The 23,286-nt window shown below is 35.7% G+C and overlaps 1 protein-coding gene across 1 annotated transcript; it reads right to left on the bottom strand.

The window, feature by feature from the left end:
- Positions 1-3,493: 3,493 nt before the first annotated feature.
- Positions 3,494-22,997, bottom strand: LOC139699787 (transmembrane protein 62-like). Its single transcript, XM_071598228.1, has 13 exons — positions 21,718-22,997; positions 21,519-21,630; positions 21,308-21,445; positions 18,962-19,412; positions 17,590-17,745; positions 14,870-15,017; positions 12,232-12,354; positions 9,163-9,244; positions 8,962-9,090; positions 8,743-8,861; positions 6,425-6,480; positions 5,770-5,985; positions 3,494-4,999 (listed from the first exon to the last, which is right to left on the bottom strand). Exons 1-13 carry the CDS (start codon positions 21,940-21,942, stop codon positions 4,909-4,911), a joined length of 2,046 nt encoding a protein of 681 aa, XP_071454329.1. The 5' UTR covers positions 21,943-22,997; the 3' UTR covers positions 3,494-4,908.
- Between the last annotated feature and the right edge of the window lie 289 nt (positions 22,998-23,286).

Below are 23,286 nucleotides of genomic sequence, written 5' to 3'. Positions count from 1 at the left end.
TACTCTACTGCACTCAAGAGACAAAGGAAATCAAAACAATGGTTTTCTATGGGCAATCCAAAAAAGGTGAACATGGTAAAGTTGGCCAACAAGGAGATGGCCATGATTTTTTGAGGTTCACGCAGAATCATCAACATCAATTACTTTCAAAAAGGACATACAATATATGGAGAGTGCTGTGCATCATTATTGCACCAATTGAACAAAGAAATCCAGAAAAACTTTTTGGCTTCTATATCCACATTTGGCAAAGAAAAAAATTCTCTTCCGCTAAGAAAATGCACAGGTGCACACCAACAAAATTTCAATGGCGAAAATGGTGGAATTAAAGTTTGAATAATATTAAAAAATCCACCACATTCACAATATTTTGCCCCCAGTGACTTATTCTCAAATTTCCAAACTTGAAAAATTGCTCAAGGAAAAGCAATGTAACTGGAACATGGAGGTCATCACCAATACAGATGCCTATTTTAAGGACCTTCCAAAATCCTCCTTTTTTGATGACTTATTAAAGTAAGAGATATGCTGGGAAAAATGTATCAAGCTAAAAGGAAGTTATGCTGAAAAATTTTTAAAAATCTACCAAATAATTTGGTTTTTCATTTTTTTTCATAAAGACTCTTTGAACAACCAACATCCTTTGAATAGGACCTAAGGATTTAGAAGAAACGGTTAACTCTACCATTTTCTAGTACCAGGAAGTGATTTTGATGGGTCTCACCTCAGGAAAACTCAGAGAAATTCACTTAATCATTATTTTCTGTCAAATAAATAAATTAATGCCATTGTAGAGTTACTAACCTGAGTAGCACTATAAAAGTTAAAAATTAGAATAATAAAAATGGAGTGATACTATACAAGTATAAATTTGCTACAAATGTAATCCAAATAATTACATATATAAAATTAACTTTGAAATGAAAATGATTTTGGAATGGCATACTTCATCAATATTCAAGGAGCATATACGAACTGTGAACAGTGATTTACAGCCCAAATTTTGGAGACATTCTCCTCCCTTACACATTTTATCCCTCCACCCACCAGAGATGTCATCTGCAAGACTCGGTGGCTGTTGCTTAAAACAGGTGTCCCAGGAGCTGCCCTTTTAGAAGGACTCAAATGAAAAATGGTAATACAGGGACTGAGTATAACAAGATAATTTATTTAGACCAGTTGCAATATTTTACACATGCACAGCTATGTAGTGATATTAGTTTTTATTTGAGATATTACATTAGCTGCACAGCTGTGTCCTCAAGTCATTACAATTTTCAAGGACAATGATCACAATGTAAACTAAGTAAAATGTGACAAAGCAAGAAATTTGAATGGGTTCATTTTTTATAGTTTCTTAGAAATGTTGCCTATTGCAGAGATCCTATAATCAACAATATTAAAATAATATAAAATAATTATTCACAGGCAACATTGCTTAACTATATTGGTACCATTCTTCACATGAACCACATCAAGGAGTCCTATTTGTTCCATAAAAAAATAAAAATGTAGGCAACAACACAATCTTGAGAAATGCATCCAGACATCATTTACTAATTATAGAATAATTATACACCTATTCAACATGAATAATTTAAGCATTACATCGAGTTCCATGAACACAGATTTGAAACAAAGAGAATTATCAGCACTATTCCAGATAGTGCACTCATCAACTGCACAATTAACTAATTAAACAATTAGTGAACATTTACAAGACTAATAGCATTAATTTAACTTGCAGATACAACATATAGAACTGACATCATGCTAACAAGTGTCCCATTAATTTTTTGGTATGGTAACATCATTCTCGACTGCATGTATGTATTTACATAGTGGACATCAAAACATAACACTCGCCAATATTGCAAAAAAGTAGAGGTGACAGCAATGGAATCCTGCCCAGATCAGACTTGGGTCGTGACTCAGAGAAAATAAACATGGCAATACTTTTCTGCCATCTGACAGTCAGATACAAATACACATTTTCTTCTACACATCCAGAGTCATACTTAATGGTACAAAATATTCCTTGTAAAAATATCTCCAAATTGGTTGAAAACCACAGTTACATACAGAAGGCAAATGAGATGCATGCATGGTAGGCCAGAGAACTGGTACTTTTAGTTCTCAAAGAAGAAACCCATTTCTTGAATTCCCCCCACATACATTACAGTAAGGATGACCCTGTTTGATACTACATACAGCTCCCAAATGGAGCATATACGGTTTATAATGAAATTCTTAATGATCAAATAAGCTTGGTAGCAGGATAAAGAGCAAATTTGGTACATAACCAGCAAAGAGTAACAAGTATTGGAATTATTCTTATCGGGCAAATTACATTATTACTCAATGCATGAAACATATTATCAAGCATGAAGATAAATTTGGGTTGCTGTACATATATTTTGAATCGAGAGTAACCATTGAGTATTAAAATTTGAAACTGGTTCATTCACCACTCAAGATAACTATTTGTGAGAACATTTCATTACCAAACTTACAAATATAAATAAGATTAAGATTCATCAGTTGGTATGATGAGTGATCTCATATAATATAAGTTCGAAAGGTGATATACCATACTTTAGCACCATGCTGAAAATATGTATTATCATAATGTGCAAGCCTTAGGGATGTATAGCTGAAATGGCAATCAGACAACCACAAATAAATATTTGCAAACCCTTAATTATTGGGTCAGTCAAATATTACTTGCCTAATACACCTTTACTTTTCAGCAACAAAAGTACAACCCCCACTGATATTATCTATTTGTCGAATGTTGAGCAAAATAAGTTACTTTCATGAGATGTGGACAATAGAATTTGGAAAGAAATGTAGCTGAGTCCTCTATTTAGAAGAATGTAATAATAAAAAGATTCATTCACAACAAGTTCATATAACATACTTTAAAGAAATTGTGGATATAGATTAAATGCTGCCCATTATCATCATCATCATTTTGTTGGTTTGAGCCGAGCAATGGATAAAAAGTGCTGCTTAAGAGTTATGTGCACACTCTTTTCTTCCACTTCACTAAATAATATGAGCATCACAACTTGAATCTATCACAGTAAACCGTGCACACACCAAAAAATAATTGCCTCACAGGGGGTACAACTAGGAGATCAGGATGAAAACATTTGGCTAACAAACTCTCCATTCATCATTGAGATTATGATACAAGGTTAAGGAAATATCTTGGCAGGATCCGGCAAATGCATTATTTGCTTCCCAGTGCATTGCTATGAGAGGAGAGCTCACTTTCTAACACCTCCCATCTGGAAATCAGCCAAAAATGTCTCCTACTTCCAACTACACCAGAAACATTTTCACTTTGGCATTTATCTCAATCCAATTTTGCTCCTCAATACTGAATCTACTAAAAACTAAAAGTTTCTCCTTTCTTTAAATATATATATATATATATATATATATATATATATATATATATATATATATATACATATATATACTCGTATATATAATATACACAACATTTTTCTGTATGATCTTTGATGTAAAGGAATAAAAACCTAAACAGCAAAATGTTGCAAGACATTAAGTGGAAATAACATGGCAGCAATGGCATCAGTTAAAAATATTTCAACAATTGAAACAATGCATCTTGAGTAAATGACGTGGATGAGCACAGCATCCACAATGAATGCTCCCTGCTTTAACATTATGATCCTTCTTACAACATGAACCTCACATCATCATGGAAAAAATCAAATTTACCCAAGAGCAAAGCATCTTCCATCAGAGTTCATGCAACAATTTTACATCTTCTTGCCCTTAATATAAAAATAATTCTTTGGATTTGGCATTAAAAGGTCTTCTTATATCTCCCAAGCATCCACAAAACCTGACACACAATAATCCCTTTTATGGTAAATTTTAGGAATTAAAGGGATGATATAAAATATAGATACATCCCATGCATAGCATAGAACAAAAAAAAACAAGTAAACCTTGAAACCAACAGGAACCAACTCATACACTGAACAAACTTATGTACATTCAGCTATGGAATCACACTGCTATATAAACATTTTTGAGCACCATCTGAATAGATTTGGTCTTGAATGAGAAGACTACAAAGACAATAAGAAAAAAAAATCAACTCTCCTGTGAGCAATCACCCATCTCCAAAAGCCATCTAAGGCTGTACATTTCAAACCATCATTTCCAATTTCAAAGAAATGACAAGCTCTTCTCAATACTCCACAGCCTAGACATTTTAAAATTACAGTTATTACCATTTGAGTACTACAGGTGTGACTGCTACACAACACACATCATTTTATTTAATGAAAAGGTGAAAAGTGTTTAGAATTATGAATAAGGACCAAGTCTGTAAGGAATAATCATCAATATTATCCAATTAATACTTGGATGCCGAAAATTTGACTAAAGCTATTTTCACCCGCCACTATTTAATAGCTGTTGCTTGATTGAAACTTTTGTAAAAATACTTCACAAAGTCTTATGCATATTTTCTCAAAAAACTTGGCCCAGCAGCAATAGAGAAAGGATTCTGCCATTTTCAGAAAAATTTCACCCTTAAGGTTGGAAAGAAGGTGCTAAGATAATTTGTTTAAATTTTGTGCTCAGAAAACTAATTTTATTTACTCTATTCTGTGGTGTCAACAGCTATCATTATTAATTCATTAGATACAAAACTGCTTTGAGGTTTTACGTTATACTGCTTGCAGGTACTCATGTAACGCAGACCATTTTAATGCTTGATTAAATATTTACTCTTACAAGTAAGCATTATCTTTATCACGATTACTGGGCTTGTGCCAGTGGTTGTTTGAACTGGGAACTTAAAACTTAATACTGTATAAAGATGATGACCGCCAAAACAGTTTATGTTCTCCTCAGGCACTGTTATTTATCCATCACTTCCATAGGGACCTCTTCACCTTCAATGCCTTCCTTAATAGGAGTCGGACCCCTGGGCCACACTGCAGCCATGCCCCTAAAAAGGGATTATTTTAACATTTAGGCAGTGAATAACCCTCTAACTCAAAGTTCTTTCTCTCTATTTCTTTTTGGGAAAATAATTTCCTATGTATAAAGACTACAACATACACGAGATTGGTCCCATAGGTACCCAGCCTGACCGTGTCTGGTCTTCTTGTAACACAAGAAGACCAGACTTGGTCACTTCTGATAACACAATCTCTTATCCAGATTACAGAGCAAAAAATGTACACCATTATATGATACATTTATTTGGGTTGCAAGTGGTCAAGAATATAGCATTGAGAAAGCTTAGGTAAAGGCATTCAAATAGATTTCTTCTGTTCCCTTATACTATGGATTCTTGATTCTTGCAAGGAATAAATTTTATAGTACATAAGGTTACAATATGAACAGATCACTACATCCCAATTACAGAAATAAAAGTAACGAACTGAAAGCTTTAAGAATTCATTTGTTTTACTCTCAATGCAGGACCAAAAAAGAAACTAACACTAAGCAAAACCGCTCGACATGAGCATTACTAAACCCAAAGCACCAAAATTGTTTTCACCCACCATTTTCTTCAATTATTACTGATTATCAGGTGGAAGTCTTAACCATACACAGTCCCATTAATGATTGCTGGTTTCATATCTAGGTGGTGGCTTTTATGGTTGATGAGGCATGATAGAAATATACTAGGATGCCTCAACATGGGCATCAATACTGCACCAGTAGCACTCACCACACAATGGCTGCAATGGAAACACCATCTCCACTCACCTCAGGTATCTCTCAGGCAAACGAATGGCTACCTGCCATAAGATTACACCTAATACAATCGACCAGGTCCTCAGTGGTCCCAAAAGAAATGCCATGGTGCCGTAAGCCAGCCAGAAGAATGATGCAAACATGAGTTGCACCGTGACAATCACAAAGAAGGGGATGTGGAAACAGAAATTTCTCAAGCAGGACCGCTTTGTGTCATAATCAAAATACCTGAAATATTCCAAGGAATTATACTGTTAAAAACATCACAACAACCTCCCTTTTGTAATGAGTGAATTTTTCATTTATATCAAAAGATCAGCTGCTTTTCTGTTACTCTATCCATTTGAAATATTCTCATGTTCTCCTCTGGATCAAAGATTTCAACTGTTGAAATTTCACTGTCCAATTCAGCTATTATCCTCAGAGTGCTCTGCCAGCATAGAACACCCTAAACACAAGGGAATACAATTTGAAAACTGAAAAGCCAGCAATGAGGAGCTACCCCATATGAAGACCAGCACTTTCAGAGTCACCAACAGTTTTTTTACACAGGAAAAAATAAGACATATTTTTGGACAGCTGAATATTTGTGATGTGAGCACATATCTCAATGTAATTATGTCCATGCACTATGTTTTTCTGTATTTATCAAACAATCGACACTCACCGCCTGTCGACACAATGAGCCAGGAAAAGGGTGAGGGGCAGCTGAAAAGACACCATCTGTGGAGAAAAGAAATGTATTCATTTCTGAAATACTTTCGGGACTATTTTTAAAGAGCTTTGCAATGGTTGTAATGCTGTTTATCTTTATCCATAATTCATATAATTCCAAAGCAGTAAGGGCTTCACCGATAAAAGGAATAGAAGAGTAAAAACAGGATGCATTTTTTATTTCATAGACTTTAAGAAGGGGTTTGAAATGTAATTTGGCACAATTTATGAACATAGAGCTGAAAATAGAAGTAGACTGGAGGGATGATGGCCGATGGCCAGTGATAACCATAGGGATAAGACAAGCCCATTCGTTATCACCTATGTTTTTAAAATAAATGAAGAGAAAATGGTAGGGGAGGCATAGGAATATATAAAAGTATGAAAATAAATGGGTGAGGAACTTATCAAAGCAGTCTTTTGCAAACAAAACAAACAAAGCAAAGCAGCTTATTGAAGCTGTCTAAGAATTAGGATTTTGGAGGGGCAACAAAATAGGCATTTGTGTCGGCAATCCTCGTTCCACGTAACCGGTTTTCCACTAAGCCATGTTTTTCAAATTTGGAAATAAAAAAAGTCACTTGGAGCCAAATCCGATAAATACAGTCGATGCTACAATCATTCGAACATTATTTTCATAATTATTGCCATGGAAACTGCGCAGGTAGACATAAATGCTCTGTATTGATGGAAGAGAGTTTTTTTCTTAACCAAATGAGTATGTTTTTCTTTATTTATTCGCTCAACTGATCCAATAATGGCACATAATATTCTCCATTTATCCTTTTTGCAAGTAATCGATGTAGGTGATTCCACCGGCATCCCAAAAAAAACATATTCATCTCCCTGCCAGCCGATTTCACCGTCTTCACCTTTTCTTTTGACATCCACTGTTTCAACTATTCCTTTGCTTCTTGAGTATATTAGTGTATCCATGTTTCATCCACAGCGACATATTAATGCAAAAACTCATCAGGATTGTGATGGAAAGCACCAAACCAGATTTCAAATCAGCCACACAATTGCATTTATTCTTCACAGAGAGCAAATGTGACACCCATCTTCCAGAGGTTTTTTCTCACCAAATTTTTCGTGCAAAATGAAAAACTGTACCTTGTGATATTCCTGTGGCCTCAACCATGTCACAAAGCTTTGATTTGTTGATAAATCAAAACCATTATGGATTTTTTCAACCATTTCGGAGGAAGCACTTCCAATGGACATCCCAAATGACGTTCAGCAATCATTTGTGGATCTACAACCATGTTTTAACTCATTTTCCCATTAGTAAACTATTACAAACAAAGGAGCAGATGTGCCATGAATTTCATTTAACTCAGCTTTGATCTCTTTTAGTGTAAAGGCTTTTAAATACAAGCATTTTATCACTATACAAAACTCATTTTTTTCCATTTTCTAAATAAACGAAGGTTTGTTGCTTCAATCAACTATGAAAATGAAACTATTGGGTGGATATAGCTGAAACTTTAGCAAACTTCAAGTGAGAAATATGGCACACTAAAAGCTAACCATTCCCAGTATTATGAGCACCATTTCTTGGATTTTCTAAGGAAATATTAAAGGACTCACATGTGAAAATCTTCAGGTTGTGTGAAAGGCTTATCATAATGGAATATTTATAAAAAATAAAGTATCTCAAGAGAGTCTCAACTGTATGAATTCCATGAAAAAATCTATTTTAGACTGATATGAGTTTAGGCATTTTTTTTTACTATAACATTTCATGGCACATATTACAACAGATATTATTCCTTTAGTTTCCCGCATTGATGCAGCCAATGGAGGGCATGGGGTGAATGCTCCTTTCTTTTTAAACATGGACTGTTTAGAGAATTGTGCAGATTTGGTATTAAATCAATGGCATCCCAGTTATTTTAGAGTTTCTCTTAAAGAATGAGCACATATCATCTTCCCCAACAGATATTTTAACTCTGCCAATGGCTTCCTCTATTAGTATTTTTAATATATTTTCACAAAATAAAATTAGAATATAATCACATGAATTGTATTATTTGATCATTGTTGAACAGCCATTACCATCAATGCAACCATAAAAAAAGAACAAGCAGTTAAACACACTGTATGGTCCTGAGTTTTGGTCATAAAATCCTTGTAGAGGGACAATTAATTCCATGGTTAGAATAACACTAGTCACTACTTAGAACGAGGAATAACACCAAAAACCACTGCCACAAAAGGCCTTCCTATTATTCCTATTCCTTAGGTTCTCCCTATCATTTGATTGATTACCTGGAGGAATCCATATGCATATGTGAATGAGCCAGGAAGGTAAGACCCCCGAATCACCGTTCCCCAGGCAAAAATCACTCCCGTGTGGCCTTCAATAATCTCGCCAATAGACCACGGCCCTGAAATACCACCATAATATATTTTCAATTGCCAACACTGACTATGAATAACACAAGTCAAAGCCAAAACTGGATTGTACGACCTCCATAATCAACTCACCTATGGTTAGGTAAAGTGCATAAAGGGTAAGAGGGTAATATAAACGATCAATTGTGGAGAGGATCCATAATTTCCTCAGCCACATATTTAAGATTCGTATGGGTATCCTTGGTTTCTTGAGCTTCTCATCTGATAATAAAAGAGGCTTTAGATGAAGTCACAAAAAAACACAGTCAAAAACAAACAACTAGCAGAGCATACCTTTGACTAATTTGTGGATGATTTTTATGATGCTAAGAGGAACCACACATACACACAGCATCGTCCCAAACATGATCTGAAACTAAGAGAAAGTATGAATTTTTTAATCACTGCTTTCATTTCACTATAAAAATGCTCCAAAGAATTTTCACAGGAGCTAATGATAGCTTTCCACGGTCCACACCCAGTATATTTCGACATATTTCCAAAATACTTTGATGAAACACAAAATCTTGTCCAACACTAAGTCTGAAGTCTTTACTTCTCTTTCCTCATACCAGTAAAAAGGTAAATAGTCCCTGTCCAAAGGTTTAGTAGATATTTTTATTTTTTTTTCTTGGATTTTAACCTCGGAAATTTTTCTCATAATCAAGTTTCAGCACCTAATCCATCTCTGAATCAACGATTTCCCCGTCATAATTTTTCCCTGACTCAAAAATAAGTCTCTAAAACCAATTTCATGCTTTCAATGGAGTATATAATCTACATCTAAACTCTTTTGTAATTTGTTAAAACACATAAAAGCTATTATGTGCCTTGTACCACTTACACATATTGCACAAAGAAATCGTGATCAGAAAACATCGCTCTTTGAAATCCACATTTTAATACTGGTAAAGGAATTTTATGCATAATATTACGAGCATTACCAGGTATAAACAAGCACTGATCCAACAAGTTATAAAATGTAAAGCCCATAACTACAGCCAGTCCAATATGTTACGGCTAATCCCATATATCATCATAAAATCATGGAGTAGTATTAGGTTCAGAATACTACCTTGATCAAAAAGTTCCCGGAATAACCACCGTGTGGCGCTCCCATCATTCCGATTTGAGTTCTGTTTTTTTTGTTAAATTGGTACATCTGTTGTTGATATTCCCTTTAAATCTTAGTGTCATAACTTGACATTTGCAAAAGTTACGTAGCCAAGAGTACATCTATCTCTGTGTGTGTTGGCGATTTTTTACAATTTCAGAAATGGATTTAAATTTGCAACAACGAACTTGTATTAAATTTTGCGTAAAAAACGGATTTAGTGGCGCACGGACGTTGGAAATGTTGGAAAAGTGTTTCGGCAACGATTCTCTAAAAAAAAACGGTCGTTTACCAGTGGCACGAGCGGTTCAGAAGTGGTCGTGAGTCAATCGAAGATGATGAACGCAGTGGCAGACCATCGACATCGAAAGTCGGTGAAAAAATTGATAAAGTAAAAGAAATGTTGGTCAATAACCGCAAATTAACCATCAGAGAAATAGCGGAGGACTTGAACATTGCCTATGGATCCGCCCAAGACATTGTGGTTAATGATTTGGGTTTCCGTCGTGTAGCAGCAAAGTTGGTGCCAAAAGACCTCAATTTCATGCAAAAAAGAGACCGTGTTGACGTCGCAAAAGACATGATTTGCGAGGCTGAATCCGATCCCACATTCATCAAAAGGATCATTACTGGAGACGAGACGTGGGTTTATGAGTACGACACGCAATCCAGACATCAGGCAAGTGAATGGCGTTCACCAAATGAGCCGAGACCAAAAAAACCACGTCGTTTTCAGTCAAAAAAGAAGGCAATGCTGACGGTTTTCATGGATTACAACGGTGTAGTGCATCATGAATTTTTGCCAGAAGGCCAGACAGTAAACAAAGAGTATTATTTGGGCGTTATGAGACGTTTGCGTGAAGCAATTCGCCGAAAGAGACCAGAAATGTGGGCAGAAAACTCGTGGATTTTGCACCATGATAACGCACCGTCGCACACTGCTATCATTATTCGTAATTTTTTGACGAAAAATGCAACAAATACCATCCAACAGCCACCGAATTCACCTGATTTGGCTCCCTGTGACTTCTTTCTGTTCAATCGAGTTAAAAAACCATTACGGGGAACGCGTTTTAGCAGCCGAGAGGAAGTAATGGAAAAATCACAGGAAGCACTGATGGACATACCGAAAACCGAATATAAAAAATGTTTCGAGGATTGGATCAAGCGCTGGCATAAGTGTGTTGCAGTCGATGGGGATTACTTTGAAGGGGACAATATAGATTTAGATGAATAAACTTGTATTTTTAATTTTCTGAATAAATTCCGGGAAATTTTTGATCAAGGTAGTATACCTGAAGTTAAGGTGTGCAAGATTATTTATACATGGTACACTTTATCAAACAAGAATAAATAATAAAAAAAACTTTTCAACATAAATTTTAAAATTATAGCCAGTCTAATCTGGTATCAAGACCTAATCCAATGAGAGATATGGCAAAGGTGAGGGAAAGGGAATGTGGTGTGTTGGGGAGGGGTGGTGAAACTAAGGAGTGGAAAGGTATGTGGGAAGGCAGCGGGAGGAGGGACAGTGTCACATTTTGACCAATTTAAGTACCTGTTTACAGGCTACGTGTTTATCAGAGATAAACATTTGATTACTTAATATTTTTCCTCAAGGGACAGATGGACGCAACCAAATAAATCTGGAACTTGAAGAAAACTCTTGATTGTCAACACCCACCCTTGCTCCTTATCACAACAGACCATAACAAGCCAGCCTTAGCCACTTCAATAGATTAGTAAATTTACTCGCTAGACAAAGTTTATAACAGAACTAAATAACTCGGGTGTGATCATAAAATGCCTTGAAAAAGGAGATTTAATTCCATGGCAAGGATTACACTAGTCACTACTCGCTACTTGTAATGAGGAATGTGGAAAAGGAATGAAGAGAGAAACAACTGCCCTAAAAGACTGGAAAGACTTAATAATGTATTTAAATCTGAAACTTAATACACCCAATTTTATTTTGGACTGGTCCAAAATTTTCGTTTTGGACCTCCCTCATCTAAACTTTAATGAAATAATAATTTCATATTGTTCCAGCGCAAATAATTTCATAGCAAATTATATCCCGCCTAAAATAGGTGACATGAACACATTTATTTTCCCTTATGTTTTCATTTCATCACTATTTTACCAAGATTAATATGGCTATGTGTTGCTTCATCACCATCAATGTACATGAGAAAACATGATTGGTAAATCTATATACCTTCTAAGAGAAAGTGAAAAAATGAACTTACTAGTTTGCTTATGTCAGACATCAAAGCAATCCTTGGCAACAGCTTGAAGCTGAGTCGAGTTCCATCCAAAGAGAATGGCACAGTCTCAATTTTCTCATGTCCAAGCTGATCCTTCACATATGCCTGTGACACAAAAATGATTTATTTCTATGAACCATTTCAATGTTAATTGCCATGGAAAGAGGATTTCTCACACCTTATCATAGTGGCATCTCTGTACATCTCTTAACTGTATTACAGTGGTCTAAGTGGCAAAAATAAGAGGTAACAACTAATGCTTACAATGTTAATGTGCCATATATCTTTGAATTATATGCACACAACTTTTGATAAATAAAAAACATGTATATTGGTCCAATTGACTGTTATTGTTTATATTTAGAAACAGAGGAGCCAACATTCAAAGTCTTGAGCCACTTACAATTCCCTGTAGTTGGGCTCCATTTTTTATAGTTAATATTTCCAATTGTACATGGCATTACCTACATGACTACTGGAAATTGTAGTCCAAGGTCGACCCTATTTAGCTCATTTTACTGATAAGTGCAAAATAATTTTTATGCAATGAAACTTACAATGCCTAAAAAAAATCACTCACCATTTCACGTTCTCATTATTGCTGATGGTAATTACTTCACTATTATGTAAAATATTACAATATTTATTACAATTACTCTTTCAGGATACTATACTTTGATGCATTTTACCTCATAATGTATAACAGTACCAAAAAGAAAGCTATTAATAATAATTTAATGCATATTTTTACATTTTTGCAGGATTTTCATTGAATGCAAGTCACATTGTAAAAATGTGTATAAAATTGTTAGGCACGTAATCTCAGTTAAGGTTAGAAAACACATCTTGGAATGGTTTGAGAACGTCATCTATTCAGCCAAAGGTTTTAACTTTAGCCTTATTTAAATTGTAAATACTTAATTAAAAAATTCTTACTGGACATAGTATTCGGTTAGGTCATATTTTCAGTGATATTTTTTATGCAATATTACCTACATTTGATAGTTTTACATTTAAAATATACATCAAATCTTATACATACAAATTTATCAATATGATAACAAAATGCAGAGCTAACTCATTCTAGCAGATTAAAATGCTTAGAACATTCCAGACTCTCATACCCCAGCCATTTTATTTGTACTTTCATTATCACTGCCATCTGGTAGAAAGGTTACGACCTTCCTAAATATCATCTGCTAAATAAATGACAATAACAGATGCAAACAATGAAACACATCATTAAGTCCATCTCCCTACAAATTTCTTGCATGTTGAGAAGTAAATTTAGTTCCGAAGATGGATGACAGAACTCTTTACAATGTGTCATTAATTATTTGTGTCCACCACCTTTCGGGGGCACATTTTCCATTGACTGTTTCAGCAGAAAGATGTTGTGAAACACTTTTGTTTCGTCACCACTATAAAAACAGAAGTAGATTGTATTTATTTAAACATTCTCTTTGAATCTTCCGCATTAACTCAAGGCCCACTCATGCTTGTACTTAGTACCTTTTCCAGTGGCTGATCTAACAACTGAAAAGGGCAGACTTTGAGACATTCAGAATTTTAATCCCAATTCATTTATTAGTAATGATGGAGCCATGGACCAACTGAAATGCTGTCCCAAACAAATGAGGCACAAAAGACATGTTTGCACATAAATTACGAAGATGGTTGTACCACTTGTAATGTGGGTGTCATCTGTTGACCTTGCTATTATTGATTTACATTATGAATAAATTGCACGGTAATAAACTGTACCTTTGAATTATTCCTAATACCAAAATTCTTACTAAATGCTCCACTCTTTATATCAGGCATTCACAGTATGCTCAGAATTCTGGGTTCCTTTAAAAAAATGCTGACAAGATTTCACTAGATAATTTGTTTTTCACAAGATGAGAGAAGTCCCAAATAGTTTCACTATTATGTGGTCAAATGCAATACAATCAATAATTATTGGAAGCATAGATAAAAATTCACAACCCTGAATGAATACTGTAAGATTTTTTTTAAAATACCGTATTTTCCTATCAATTACGTGCACCTTTTGTATAACACGCACCCAGAACTTCGTAGTTCTCATGAATTTGCATAGATTTGCATGTAAAAATTATACATGGTATGTGTGAAAATACGTCTATATTGCAATGCAACAATTGCAATACGTCTATATTGGATGTGTGTGTAAAACTACGACTATGTTTGGATTTTTTCAAATTTCATTACATAATGCACATCGTCATTTCTTCGATCATCTGAACACATTTGCATAGAAAACGCATGCGTTATCAATGGGAAAATACAGTAATAGGTATCAAATGATGTATCACAAGTACATCTCACAAGTACAGTTAACAAGCAAACAGAAGGATTGAGCTTTCCTCTAATAAAATTGAAGACTTTGTTCTCTCGGTATCCTATATACATTTAAATATCACCTATAAACGTCAATAGAAACCAAGGCACCACACATTATACTCTTCAAGTTACATCTAGAAAATAGTCATTATCAAATCCATACTCCTTAAGCACTTCAAAGAACATAAACTGGAAAAAATGGACATGAAATGCAGTTTTGCACAAAATGCTACTCACTCAGCAGCTACGCACTTACCGTTATCTGATGCAATCCAGAGGAGTACTTCCGTGGGTCCCACTTTAAAACATACAATGGCCCTTCAACTAATGAGCAGTCTTCCAAAATACCATCATCAATGGAGATTTTCACAGCAGCTAATGGGGAAATAGAAAATGCTAGCAGGCTGAAAAGACAATAAAGGGAGTTATTAAACTTAATTTCTGAAGATAAAAGAAACATATGTTAAAATTGGCTTTACATGCACTCAAGTGTTCTATAAATGATAGAAAAAATACAATGTCTGTCCCAAAAGTAGTAGGACTGAGTTGATTAAAAAAAAAGTATCGCCAGAATTGATAAATTCAATCAAATCTTTGAAGTAGCACCCTTGGGCATCCACACACCGCTGCCAGCATGTTTTCCACATCTCGTATGCCTTCTGGAAGGTGGCTTAAGGCTTCCACCAAGCCATAGTGACATCCTTTCAGCATGGATTTGGGGCAGGGGACGAGGATGACGTCTGGTAGGGTGTCGTTTAAAAATTTGGATCCTTGCTCACATGGTCAAGAAGCTCTTGGCAGATTCGCAAGCGAGTTTCCTTTTGTTCCTCCGATAGTAATCATGGCACCAACTTTGGACACACCTTTTTCATGCCCATATATTCGGTCCCAGTCAATTTACATAACTTTTAGAGATGCCAAGTTCATCAGAAACCATGCGAACACTTAATCTGCGATCCCTGTCCAATAAGCCTTCACTCTTGCAAGATTTTCGTCACTTTTTGAGGTCGAAGGACATCCTGAACGTTCAGCATCTTCAAAATCTCCTCTCCTGAAACAGCTTATGCCGCTCAAAAATACCCAATCTATCCATGGCGTTATCACCATAAGCGGTCAATCTGGAGAAATAGTAAGTCATACCACTTTTGGGACAGACCTCATATACGAGAGGGGACACAAAAATAACAGGAATGTTGTTATAGATTCTTTAGTTCTCAATATATTTACATTAAATTTTATTAACCTTCAAAGTATTCCCCATTGATCACGATGCACTTCCCCAAATGATGCTTTCATTGCTCGAAACATTTCTGAAATTCATTTATCGGGATGTCCTTTAGGCCTTCTAGCGATTTTTGTTTTACCTCCTCCACAGTGTCAAAACGCTTTCCTTTCATGTCCCTTTTGAATCTGGGGAACAAAAAGAAGCCACAGGGAGCTAAATCCAGTGAGGAGGGGGGGTGAACAACCGATGTCATACCGTTTTTTGTCAAAAACTGCATCACGGAGAGAGCGGTATGAGCCTACAGTTGGGACAAATTTGGCTGCAACCCTTTCCATATGCAAACCTTCAGCTAGAATCCTCTGAATTGAACTCCATGGCAATCTAGATATCTCACAGCATTGATCAATGGTTCTGCGACGGTCTTCACAAATGAGGGCATTGATTTTGTCAACGTTTCCATCAGTTCTTGATGTTGAAGGGCGGCTTGAACAGGGTTGGTCTTCAATTGACATTTCACCATTTTTAAAATGTGTAAACCACTCATAGACTCTGGTTTTGCTTAGGGCAGCTTCCACATAAGCAGTCTTGAGCATTACAATAGTTTCCGCGGCCGATTTCCCCAACAGGAAACAAAATTTCACTGCAGTGCGTTGCTCTTGGTAATCTGCCATCATGTCTTTTGCCGAAATAAAAAAAGTTGTTTCACTGAAACAGTTGTCAGGGATGGACCGATGCAGTCACAGTGAGGGCACTGTGCATACTGACGCAGGTGGCGTGAGCCTGACGTACAACCGGCCGAACAAAGGCTTCCCCCTACTCTTGCTCCCCACCATAGCCCAATTCCCGTTACTTTTGGGTCTCCCCTTGTATGTAAGTTGAAATGTAAAGAGCAGTTATAAAATTAAAAAAAGAGAAAAATACTAGAATACATGTCACCATCAAATCTTGGATTGACAGGCAAGTCAGAAAATAAGAACAACATGACTGTTGATAGCTTAACAAGGGTCAGCAAATCAAATGGCAAAAACCTGATGGGCTAAAAATACTCATGAAGACATTTTATTTAACCTCCCTGTCAAATGAGCAACTAAGTCTCAATATAAACCTTAATTTTTGAAAACTGGTTTATATTCAGTCTCCCCAGAAACCAGGGTCTGTCTCACAGAAGATTAATTGCAAAATGTTACATACATTATATGTAATATGATGGCGTGATAACCCATTGAGTAGAATGAACTTGACTAATAACCTGTGGGAACCATGTTTAAACTGCTAACAGATGCCTTGGAACACCTTGAGACAAATCCAGGTGTTATATGACTCACTCCTACAATTGCATTGGATGGTCAAAAGTGATATTAGAAAATGAAAAATTAGCCCAAATGTGGGAACGTCACATGCCATGCAGGACTTAATACTATGTAAGCTCTACTAAACCCAATCAGCACCAACCTTCAGGGTCATCATTGCGGTGCTAACATTCTTAACTCAATGGACATTACCACTGAGTTGTAGTTCTCTCATAGAAAATAATTTCAGGGGAATTATTTTATATAAGATTTTATGGTTTAAATTGTAAACCACATTTATTGTTAGGGAATTTATCAATAAGAGTATAGCTAGCTAAAATCACTGATAAATATTCGGAAAACTTTCTGGGAGAATGAGAACATTGAATTCTAACATTCAATTTTTTATAAGTCACTTCTACTAGCATTAATAATGCATTAAAGATTATGAAAATCACATACCGGATATGAGAAGACGACGCAATGCTGTCAATGGGTTCCTTAGATTGCATAACATACAATGCATGTTTTGGATTGGTAACAAGAACCACAGGCCAGTCATTGTGAATAACATCTATGAATGAAAACAGACCATGATCTATTGCCGCTAACCTGTAACTGAATATAAAAAAAATGAGTGAAAATAATATATATACACAATATATAATATTATATATATATAATATTATATATATATATATATATATATATATATATATATATATATATATATATATATATATATATATACATGTATACATGTATAGATGTATACATATATACATATATAATATTATATATATATAAATAAATACACACACATATATATATATATATATATATATATATATATATATAGTGTGGGGCATGGTTGTCCAGGGGTAGAACAAGCATTGGACTACTGACCGGATGTCTCAGGTTTTATTTCCAGGCAAGCCTCTCTGGGCACCTGCAACTCCACCCAAGATACGCGATTTTTTGGGTACCTGGATCTTCCTGGGAAACCAAAACCGGCATAGGAAAAGGAACTGACCCCCCTACCTTGATATGTGAATTTCACACGCCATCAGGCTTAGTTCTGGGTGAACTCCACTATCACCTACCAAACCAACCTTCGGGTTGACTACTGTGTTTATGGTTTTATAAATAGAATACACATAAGTATTCTGCATTGTTGGGTTTCACCGCGTCGTTGTTTGATTCTGAAAACAGTTTTGCTGAATGCAACTTCGGCGAAACTGTTGTCAGAATCAAACAACGACGCGGTGAAACCCGACAATGCAGAATACTTCAAACCACCGCCGCAAAAACCTATGCAGTCAGTATACACATAATATATATAGTATACATATAATAATATACTAGCATATGTATACTATGAGTTTTAACTCCTATTATTGAAACCACAAAAAATTAGGACTAAAATTAATCAAAACATGAATTATCTCAACAGAAAATTTTCTTGCTCATTTTGAACATTTTTAGGCTAACTGAAGTTGAACAATTTTAGAGATCTCTAAGCCAATTTTTAACAGTAGTATAATATTTAATACTTTTCATCCTATGTTTTCCTTAACCTTTACAACCAAGAAATTTTCTTGCGGAGATACCATGACAGTTGTGAAATTTTACTCTACATATTACACACACAAAACTGAAGTAGGTACGTCCAAAAAATGAATAATGATTTAAAGCCATTCGAAACTCCTGTGCAAAAGAAAAGGCTTCTTTGTAAGAGATGTGTCGCAAAGATCAATTTTTAAATATTTATATTTATTCAAAACTATTTTCCTCAAAAACAAAAACATTATATAGTCATGCCTTTGCAACTTACATTCTATTATCCTTCCAGTCCCCCAACTCCAGCTCTAAGCTTCCAGTGTGCTGCAGGGTGTACATGTTTGGGACAAGCCCCCCAAATGTGTGGAAGTGGCCACACAAGTATGCTAAACCCTGGCCAACCAAGGCCCGAGCACCGGGGCTTGGGGCAAGAATGCACGACGTTGGATAGTGGCCAAACCATACCGAAGCCACAGTGCCATTCCTTGCTTCCTTCCCAAGATTTCTCAGCATGGCATACTCTTGCTTTGAGAGCACACCCACAAAATTGAAAGGTCTACGAGGGCCAGGATCAAGGCAAGCATCCACGGCGACAAATGAGTACATTTCCCCTTTACTGCGCCCAGCAACTTTGGCTAAGTATGAGCGAGGATGAAAACGTCCTTGAACTGAGTAGTTTCTGTAGAAATTCTCTGAGCTTCCAATATCAGGAACATTGAAGTTATCTGTAACAAGAATCATTGAAAAATCATATTATGCATTACACATGTAAAATGAAATTACAAATAACAAAAGTTTTGGTTTCCCGATATCAAAATGAGGCAATATGGTTACACAATGGAGTTTGTTCACTGGCTGGAGGGTCACAAGTTCATATCTGGGTGATTCCTCCACACATGAAAGCTCAACCTAGGCTGCATGATTTTTTAATATTTGAGTTCTACGAGGTGGCACCAGTGACGAAAGGAACGAGCTCCTTTCCTCCCTGTCAATGCGTTAATTTCATATGTATTTGGGCTTAGTGTGAGATGAGCTCTAATACCAAAAATCAAAACCAACCTTATTCTTAATTACTGCATGCATGTAATACTCTTGCAGTGTAGGGCGGGGATTTCAAAAATTCCCAAACAGTTAAATAAAAGTTAAAGATGCCCAATTATATAGTAAAATATAAAATAAACACACTTGTTGCTTCTTCATAAAAATCTGATAATCTCATATCATGTTTCAATACAAATTGTATTAGAGATATCCTATTGCCTATGATCTCCAATCCTTTCAACCTAATTTTACCATGATCACAATGTTTTCCCTGGGCCCATAGGGATGGCACGTGGACAAGGGTCATTGCAATACTATGGAAGCACATCCCATAAGGGAAATAATACAAAAATGTAATCACAGGACCTCACAAAAATGTAATCCCTGAACCCTTAAGGGTTTCTTATTCCTGCTCACTGAATTGATGGGTACAAAATATGTCCCTTCATAGGCATTATTCCCCATTCCCTGATTTTATTCTCAAGCCATCTACTATTTGTTGCTACTCAGTTGTATCATCACAACGCATAATTAATTGAATTTATTTTACATATTCCCATTGAAAGGGAAACATGACTTATTCGGGGAAAAATGCAGGTAACAATGGAGAAAAGTGCGACAACAAGTAACTAGCTAACCAAATACCAACTTGAAACTGCCCACTTTCCTAACCTATGTTATTTCATCAGTGCAATAATTCTCTTCAGGGGTTGATTCTGTGTGAAGTACCACATGACAACCTAGAAAAACTGCCTAAAAATGTTACTTCAATGAATAAATCCAATTTTATTTATTTATTTATCGACTTTATTGGGCGAGGTTGAGACTAATAGTCCCTTCTTCCACCTAATTTTAAGGTAGCATGAAAACCAAATTATAACTCTGCAAGATTCTGATTGGTTACTCAAAACATCCTGCCACTCACAAGAAAAGTCTGTAATTTTACTCTTACAGTAGTTCAATTTCAGTTGATATTTCCATCAGTAATGTTAACCTAATTCCGAATTAATTCGAAAACAGCACTTTTGCCCATACATTGAGCTTATTTACAAATTGATATACATAAAACTTGACACAATTATTGACACCCAGACCCTAAAGTAGGCCAGGAGTTGAGCGTTGGGCTACTGGTTGGAGGGCCCAGGTTCGATTCCCAGGAAAGTATCTCTGGGTTTCAGCTTCACTCAAACTAGTTTCATTTTTTTGGGTACCAGATCTTCCTGGGAAATCAGGACTGTTGCAGCACAGAAAAAGGAATTGCACCCCCCTACCCTGATGTGTGAATTTCACACAACGTCGGGTGAACTCTACCAACACCTACCAAACCGACCCGTTGATTAATGTGCTCATGATTTTTTTATAACACTTGACACAGTTACAAACACAAGGCCTAGATGGAGAAAATCCCACAACCTCAGCGTTGGCAACGTGGAGGTAATCCCACTAGGGCAGGCATATTCGCTTACTGCATGCAATAAATAACTTTCTATTTCTGAATGAATCATGGCTAATAATCAACCAGAGGATTAATATTGCTATCAGTTGAGAATGGATGCCAGTGCGTTGTATCTATAATTACCATGGTTTCCTCTAACATCCAGCCATAATGTTTTTTCTGTTGCTTTACATTCCTGAAGAACTTTTTTGTAATATATCCATTCTTCAACGTATTGCCGGGAACCCATATTATTTTCAGATTTTGCATCCGTCAAGTCACCTAAGTACAAATTAAAACTTAATTGATGACCATGACAAATGTAAGAAATTGTGCGAACAAAATAGCCAAATACCTGAGGCTATGACAACTGTTGGTTTGATTGCTGACACGGTAATATCACAAAAATCCTTAAATTCTGACAATCTTGTCATGTCATGGAAAATACTTATATGAATATCAGATATCTGAAATGCATTCAAAAAAAAGAGTAAACTATAGCTAGTGTTCAGGTGATGATTGTTAATGAATGGAAATTAATAAATAAAGCTAACCTGGAGAAACCATATTAAATTATTGGGGGAATCACCAATTTTCAAATTCGATGGTACATTTTCTTTCCGGTTCTCTTCGTCTTCCAAATTGTTTAACTGAAAGGTTGCTTCATCTCGAGTCAGATCGTCAACATTGATAGAAAGAATGAAGGATATTTTTGCGACGAGAACCGAAAGGAGGAAAACAAATAATATAAATATAATCGGAATTCTAGACAGTCGCATCCTCCACTTATACTATCACACGGACAAGTGTTGTGAACAATCGTCCCTATACCAATAGGTAAGTTGAATAAATACCCACATTAAAGTAAAAAAATGAACTAAAATGGAAATGCTGACTGAATGATTAAAAATAAAGTCACTATAGGATAGAGAAATTTTCTTCTCCTATTCCGCCGGATCATCACAGAAAAATTAACTATTTACTCCACAGCTGGACGTACACCTCACATTTCGATTATCAGCTTTTTTACACCCCCTGACATCTCGTGACGGTTTTTTAAATCTTTTCAATGTCTTTATGCTTGGAAACCTTATTATTTTGTAAGTTCGGAATTATGACATCTTCTCAACCTAAATTATTCGCTCTCTTCCAATGGCAGATTGCAAAATTCAAGCCACGTTGCCAATCCTATTCCGAGACAACAAATGGCTTTTTTGAAAAGCGTATTTTGCCCTCGGCAAATTTAGCGAGTAAAATTCTTCCACAGAATGCTGATGTTAGTCCATTTTGCACTGAATTTGCAGAGCCTATTCAAATTAATTTCGTTAAAAATAATGGCAACTCAGTGTTGCCGAGTGGCATATTGAGAAGTTACTTTAGACTCACTAAATACGCTAGCATTGTAATGTAAACATAATGATGCTGATCATCGATGAAAAGATTGCATTGCCCTAGATCTGCCGCTTATGAAGATCTCTGAAGATGCTGGATTCGGTTAATATTTTATTCAATTATGACAGTGATTGATGCTGATCATGGGATTCTGTTTGACGGACAGACCACCCCAAGTATGTCTCCACTGATAGTTCATCACATTGACAAAATCTTTCTATAACACTGGTCAACGGTTATGTACCTACTTAAAGCTCGACTAAAGAATATGTTTCTGTGTAATTTAAATTTCTCGAGTAAGGAAATTTATCTGGTTCTACTGCGCTAAATTTAGTTCAGTATAAAAATATAACCCGCATTATTCATAACTAAATGGATTATCTACAACATGTGTCTTCAAGACAAGGACAAACATCGATACTTATCACCAATACAATTACTCTCTATGTAAATCTTGATGAGTGCATGTAAATAGGTCGATTTACCAATAAACGATATTCATATTATTTAATTGAATGCTGGTGTTTTTACTCACTACCCGCACTTGCCCTTTTCGTTTTCTGTTTTTTGTCGTGCCCTCAACTGGGGCATCAAATTCATGTTTAAGAACGTAGTTAAAAGTATCGTGCAGATACCATTGATGGCCTAGTGTGTGTTGTCAATGGTAAAAGAAAGTAAGATGAAAAATTTACACATCCAGCATTGTCTCAAAAATAAGGTCAACACCTATG

Source organism: Hetaerina americana, unplaced genomic scaffold, assembly GCF_022747635.1.
Source record: "Hetaerina americana unplaced genomic scaffold, ioHetAmer1.1.p SCAF_10, whole genome shotgun sequence".
Lineage (NCBI taxonomy): Eukaryota > Metazoa > Arthropoda > Insecta > Odonata > Calopterygidae > Hetaerina > Hetaerina americana.
Note: the sequence above shows the minus strand (reverse complement) of the source record. Positions and strands in the feature narration are given on the sequence as shown.

Bases quoted from the DNA above. Each gene is read 5' to 3' on its own strand.
- LOC139699787 (XM_071598228.1), bottom strand. From the start codon at position 21,942: ATGCGACTGTCTAGAATTCCGATTATATTTATATTATTTGTTTTCCTC. The intron at 17,746-18,961 runs GTAAGTTGCAAA...TTTTATATTCAG, and splicing joins GACTGGAAGGATAATAGAAT to TTACAGGTTAGCGGCAATAG. The intron at 5,000-5,769 runs GTGAGTGGAGAT...ATCCCTTTTTAG, and splicing joins TTGCCTGAGAGATACCTGAG to GGGCATGGCTGCAGTGTGGC.